The following is a 6,602-nucleotide window of genomic DNA, read 5'->3' as shown; positions in this document are numbered from 1 at the left end:
GGGTAAATCTCAAATTACAAAAACCCTAAGTAGATATAAAAAGTGCCTACATAAAGCTAAAGTTCAGTTATGCAAAAGCTTTCAAGCTTCCAGGGTCGACCCCAAACACGGCTTCATCGCTATTCCCGTAGGCGTCTTTCACAAGCGGCATATTTCCCTACGAACATTGCTATCATATACACAATATACATGACTTCATATCGATGGGAGAGTATTTACATAATGTACTCTGTCAGCTGAGAAGTTGAGGCAATGCAAAATGGGGACGCGCTAGCGGGTGTAATAGTAGACATTGTGTTGAGTATCTACGACATATTGATGACGAGTGAGAATCAACGGCAGTAATGGCGGGCGTTGAGGGTGCCATCTTCGCTAGCCCCAACAGGAATTAGGGGCTGCTAGATACGCACATTCATGTGTCCTAACAAGAACCTGCTTATCTGGCAGAACGATCAACTGGGCGGCCATGTCTGTTTTTCCCCATTTGATTTGTGTAAGCCTATTTCGTCCTATTCCTACACTAAGTGGTATATCCATGAGGGGTTAGTAGTACGCCGTGTCGGCAGAGAGCCCTGTGCAGCACTGCTATCAAAGGAGCGTCAGGCACCGGCTGTTCTAGCTTTTTTCACTGGAGTTTTCGTTTCAATTTCACTTTGGTGCTGGATAAACTATTGAATAAAAGAGTGTATTTTGTCTAATTGATAGAAATCATTGCGGGCTGGATTCAGAACTTTCGAATATACTATCTTACTTGCTCATTAGACAGTGTCAACCAATGAATGTAAGCATCTTATAGACGAAATCAAGCAAACTGATGGTACCGTATACAAGGTGCATCAGGTACGTCTGAGTGTGTTGTCCGTCCATGATGAATTACTCACACCGGTTGCAGCCAAGTTCTATTTATGAAAAGGATGTGACCAAACGATTAACCCCAGTTTTGAGTTAGCGGTCGACTGAATTCGTCAGCAGGAGATGTAGCCCAGTTGTCTATTGCCTTCAATGGAATTACTTCAAGAAAAGATGACGAGAAGTAAACGATGCTGAACACGACCATGTTGTTTTGATTGTGTCCGCGTCAGTCAAGTATCGTTCTACGTTAGCGTTAGCGTTACCATTCTTAGCTTAGCGATAAGCTGTGTTGTCGTTCTGACGACTAAACCTCTAAATCAGAAATGGCAAGATAACAATTTTAGATAAATAAGAAAATCGTTAACAATGCCGACAATGTGAACGTTGCAACTAATACATATAACCATATATATATATATGTTCAACAATTGTTAGGATGCTAAAGGATATAATAGGGCTTATGCGATATCATATATGACCTGCGGTATAAAATTGCTATTTTTATTGACTTCAGTGAAGTAAAGATTACCGTTATCTCTGCTGTAGTATGTTAACTGATTTCTAATGGGTGGCTTTATGTAAATTTTCGTTATTTCTATGTTTATCTACTTTTGCTAATTTCAGCCAATTATCGAAACCATCTATGGAGCCAGTGTGGTAATAGGTCCAGCCATTGGCGGATTTATGTATGAGGTAGAGGTTACTGAAGCTTCATTTACTTCTGAGTATTTCTCTACTTTTATCTTTTTTTGCTATTCAATAGATTTTTTATAAATTGTAGCTATGACAAATTACGGGCTCTGAGCTTGTTTTTTTCGCACGTTAGCGCAGTCTTCGTGAAGTATCATATGTTTTCAAGATCGTATAAAAGGTAAAAGCAAATACATTTTTTTGAATGAATTCTTAATTAGAATATAATAAAGTAATAACTAGTTTAAACATTTGAGGTACATTTTACGTAAACTCTCTAATGCGTAAGAGGTTCCATGTCAATTAGCTGTTCTTTCGGTAATCACTGGGAGCGTATGTTGAAGTACTCGTATATTTTTCGGTTATTTCAGCGGGGAGGGTTCAAGTTACCGTTTTTCTTTCTCGGCATAAGCACCCTCATTACGACGTTCCTCATCATGGCTACATTCCCTGTCGTTCGTACGTGCTCCTTCTGTTGTTACCCTGATTATCATCTTATTATTAGTTTTTTTTTTAATTTTTAGCTTGTTAATTCTTTGTGTCACTCATTTTTCAAATATATGGTTGAGATGAAGGATTATAAGTGATGCAAGTGCGCTTTGTTTGGTAGAATACTATTTTTAACATAGTCAATCGAAATACTGTCGCTTTAATGTAATAGTACTGCTAATCGGTCGTCGTTATATATGTACGGTTCTTCGTTAGCATTGATCCTTGTGAACAAACTTGTGAAGTTAGTTATATGTGTATTTTAGTTAAAATGTGTGTGGAGGGTCCCGAAATACTCTTTATCATATGCGAGCTTCGAATTTCAACAGTTTTATCAAAATTCCGTTAACTTACGTGCCATTTTTTCTTTCGTCTATTCGGGTGCATCAATTATTCAATTATGCTCATTCAGGTAAAGGTACACAAAGTTCACGCTTCCAGTCGAGCTGTCTACTGGATATCCGTATTATACTTAACTTGCTCATGGTAATGTCTACCTTCATTATTGTGGGCTTCAACGACGCCACCCTAGCACTTCATCTACGCCAGTTCGCCCTCTCCCCGACGATGACAGGCTTATCCTTTATCATTTGTGGAGGTTTCTATTCGGTGTCAAGCGTTTTCTGGGGCATTATGTGCAAGCGAGTCGTACGTATCCTAATATGCTTAATTGATGCTGCTGTTATTATTATCATTATATTTAATTTTCTTATAAATTTCATCATTACCTTTATCATGTGTCGTCGATTCGCAGAGGGACCCACGGTTCATCGTTCTGTGTGGGGCCGTCCTGACAAACATCGCTGTCGCCCTGGTCGGCCCGTTGCCTTTCATTACGGTAGAGGCCACTCTTACTCTCGTGCTCGTTATGCAAGCCTTCATGGGTACCGGCTACGGACCGTCGTTCGTGTGCTCTTTCATGCACAGTCTCCACGTCCTCACGTACGTAAGCATCTCAATTTTCTTATCCGCGATTTCGGTGCGCTATGAGTTTTTCTAGGACAACCTCGTTTATCTTCTTTCTATCCCTTTTCTTTCATTCGTAATACAAGCTTTATCGGACTACAGCTCAATTTTCGCCTCATTTAAACAGGTATTAAATCAGTGAGAATTTTGCAATTGCCACTATTCATCTTTAATGAAAACCCTAAAGTGTAGTGTAATCTCGACGGTCGATGATGAATGTCATTCCTTGTTGTTGCCTACAGGACAGAAAAAGGATTACCGGATGATCTCGGCACGTACGCTATGCTCTCGGGCATCTTTATGCCAGCGTGTTTCTTCGGCAACGCTGTGGGCCCAGTGCTTGGGGGAATTCTGCTTGATTACTACGGCTATCGACACGCTACCTTGTTGATGTTTCTCATCGTTTTAGCAATGGTATGCTTTATACAAGTTGATGCCCTGTTGCAACTGCGTGCAGGACTTCGTCGGGATTTCATGTTATGTCCTACTATTTATTACATTTTACCTTGTTCCTTTGTTCATTGCAGTTGCTGTTGGTGTCTGCGTCTGTCATACACGACAATTGTATACGACCCAAGCGTACCGCAGATGAGAATAGAACTTAGAACAAGCGCGCTATAGTTAGCACCCAACAGGATGAACCAAAACATGGTTATGACAATAATTCAAACCTGTTAAGGAAACTTTTCGATTATCCTGTCATCAAAACGAATGGACCTATTTTCACTAACATGTGAAAAGGCCAGCTTAAACTACCGCTGGCTGATAACTAGCAAGTTGAGATTCAGACGTTCAAGCCGACAGGTAGATTGTCGAGATCTAGAATCCACTTTGCTTTAAGCTGGTCCTCCGAAGACGAGAGCAGACTGTATAGATGCAATGTCATAAGGCAAGCAACAACCAAGATTAGGCTGTTGTTTATCCTCCTTGCTTGCTACCTACTAGCATTTTGGTAAATTTTCATAGCCTACTCACGACGTACGTGGGAAAATAGAATGTTTAAGCGGACACACAACAGGTGCATTCGTTGTTGCCAACGCGAAAGAAACGCGCGTGCGTCCCTAGGTGAGATCAATACTATCCTAAATAAGTTCAACTTTAGTGAAAATAAGGAAGAACGCGATACAAAGCAACGCTTTTAACCGCATTCTCTACCCGATTCCTATCCACAATCGAGTGGAATCTCTTCGCGGTTTTCTTAAAACCCTATCAATTCTAACAAAATATAATCTTACAAATGCTCTTAACTATACAAAATTCCGCTCGCTCGAGAAACAGAAATATCGATAAATAAGTCGTTTGTGAGATTACATTAACTTTAACTAAATGCCTTCAAATTGTTAATAAGGATCCTATTTATTATAGCTAAATCAGTAGCTTGCAAAAGCAAGGACGACTTAGCAAGGCGAGGCCTAATCTATAGGGCCCAACCATATGTCGCAGCGGCTTGATTGCACTGAGTTAATGCCACCGTTTCTATCAAGAGTCAATTTATACGATGAACATTTGCGGACCCGATACGAAACGAAACTATAAATAATAAGTTGATACATTTAGATGAGATAGTTTCAGTATAACTTATTTGCGACAACCGGCCATAAGGCCTGATGTAAATAGACGTTAGAAATTAACCTAATGTCAGCAGATATGCGCCCCAATAAATATATAGATAGAACTAAATAGTGCTAATATGTATAGATACGATACTAGGCGTATTTTAACTCACTATAAAAAAAAAAACCGCATATTTTGGTTACGAACGTTTGTCTTCGATTTCATTAAATCGCCATTACCGCCCTGCATCGCGGGCGTCGACCCAAGCGTTTTGGGCATTTCTTCATTCGAGTTCGTCGCGATTCTGTCTGCAGTGGTATTTTAACAACAGTGTGCGTTATTTAGATGTTTTTTTTTTCTTTCAAATAACTAACACACTGCCTCGTCAGGACAACTATATTTTATTCTTTTTTTGTTTTTTGCAATTGTCAAAGTTTTTTCATAAATTTCGTTCTAACATCGACTCGATTGGTGATTAACGGCGAGCATCATGCCAACTTCTACGAGTAGCTTAAACTGACCTCCGAATTCAACTACGAGAAAGTCAAAGCATCTAACTTGTTAAAGGGACCTGAAATTTGTCGTACGCGCTCATCGTCTGACCGCGATTTTCGTTGCATTTGTAATTTTCTCTTATCATCGCAGTTGCGCTTTTCTCTGATCGCCGATCGATGGCACACGCGCCAACTTAGGCAATAGTGATCTATTTATGGATTATCGCTACGATCACACCGGTTCCACAGATGATATTATCTCCCAGTTGGAAGCGACAGATCATTCTGCGCTCGTTTGTCCGCAGTAACCGCAGGCGAACTCGGCACCTCCACTTCTTCAAACGCTCTGTGAATGAAACACCGTCACGTCACTCGGTTTCGAAGTACCAAAAGAAACGCCTGCAATGATCAGTCACTTGGCACTTTTATCGTACTTCGTACTGCAGCAAATACTCGTCAGCCGTCTCGACCGCATATGAGATATAGTAGGCACCGACTATGTTAGGAAGATATTAGCGATTGCATACTGGAAATTAATGTGAAGAATTGTCGACCGTTAACAACGATAGTTTTGCATTTGGTGAAATTTTGGCTCTAAGCAGATGTCAGAGGTCAGGATGAACTTGTCAGAAAATTTCGGTTAGAGATTCAATCAGATGTTTCAGAAGTTGAGTGATTTTTAAGCAATATGTATATATTTTTAACGAGTTCGATAATTGCTTTGGTTAAAATGGACTTTTTTTTTTAATCTAAAAATAGGAGTCAACAACGCTAAAATTTTTACTGAAGAAAAACACGATATTCTATTAAAGTTAACAACAATGAAGATTATGCTGAATGAAGACAATGAAGATATGCTCCTCTACTTGGTACCCTCAAAGTTTTGAAGTATACAAGGATGAGTAAAGCACTTGATTGATAACTGAAAAATAGAAGTGAGATGATTTATTGTCAATAAACTTTAGTGTTGAGCAAATCCTGAAGCGGGTAAATTATTTTCGATGGCTTCTTGTTTTAAGCGTAATAAGCGGAATTACAGTGCGAGAGTGGAAAAAAAAGGTTGATTCTTGGTTCCTGCATACCCCCTGAAGGGGCGCCAATACGACTTCAGTTAGGAAATACAGATCCTCTCTCTGCTCTAGTGTTGGCTTACACGAAAACGATTTATTTAATTGGCATCAATCAGACAACATTTTCTATACTTACTAAGCAATCGAAGTAGCAAGTCTCAAAAATATTCCTCAAATGTGCCCTCAGTGCCTGTGCAAATAAAAAAAAATACTGCGTAATCAATAATCAAAGTTAGTTTTGATTTTTCCACGCAAGTCTCCTTACGCGCATATCTATCCGCTACTAGTACGCTTCTCATAGCGCTTAAGCTCACTCTTCCCGGGGTATGTATTATTTTGGACAACATGGCGTTGAACTTCTGTGTCGTCTACCAATCTGCTTTTTTTGTGGTACTATGAATGCGAGAACGCGTAGAAGAGTCGTATTTTTCGCGAAGTTATTCAACATAGTTTCAGTTGTAGGTTATTCCTCATGAACCATACGCGA

General features: G+C 39.7%; 1 protein-coding gene across 6 annotated transcripts in view; it reads left to right on the top strand.

Annotated features, from left to right (window-relative positions):
* Positions 1-6,040, top strand: part of LOC111266729 (MFS-type transporter SLC18B1) — a 15,269-nt gene extending 9,229 nt beyond the window's left edge. For 4 of the 6 annotated variants that reach the window (XM_086971040.1, XM_086971042.1, XM_086971039.1 and 1 more), the window contains exons 6-11: positions 1,477-1,545; positions 1,914-2,001; positions 2,444-2,679; positions 2,786-2,973; positions 3,240-3,411; positions 3,525-6,040. In XM_086971040.1, coding sequence (XP_086827166.1) covers positions 1,477-1,545; positions 1,914-2,001; positions 2,444-2,679; positions 2,786-2,973; positions 3,240-3,411; positions 3,525-3,602 — 831 coding nt within the window. In that variant the 3' untranslated portion in view covers positions 3,603-6,040. Of the gene's footprint in view, positions 1-1,476; positions 1,546-1,913; positions 2,002-2,443; positions 2,680-2,785; positions 2,978-3,239; positions 3,412-3,524 lie in introns of those variants that run through there. The other 2 variants (XR_015313543.1, XM_086971043.1) reach the window with 2 other exon arrangements.
* Positions 6,041-6,602: the final 562 nt, after the last annotated feature.

This window comes from Varroa jacobsoni, unplaced genomic scaffold, assembly GCF_002532875.2.
Source record: "Varroa jacobsoni isolate VJ856 unplaced genomic scaffold, vjacob_1.0 scaffold_1110, whole genome shotgun sequence".
NCBI classification, from domain to species: domain Eukaryota; kingdom Metazoa; phylum Arthropoda; class Arachnida; order Mesostigmata; family Varroidae; genus Varroa; species Varroa jacobsoni.
This window is presented reverse-complemented; position numbering and strand designations above follow the sequence as displayed.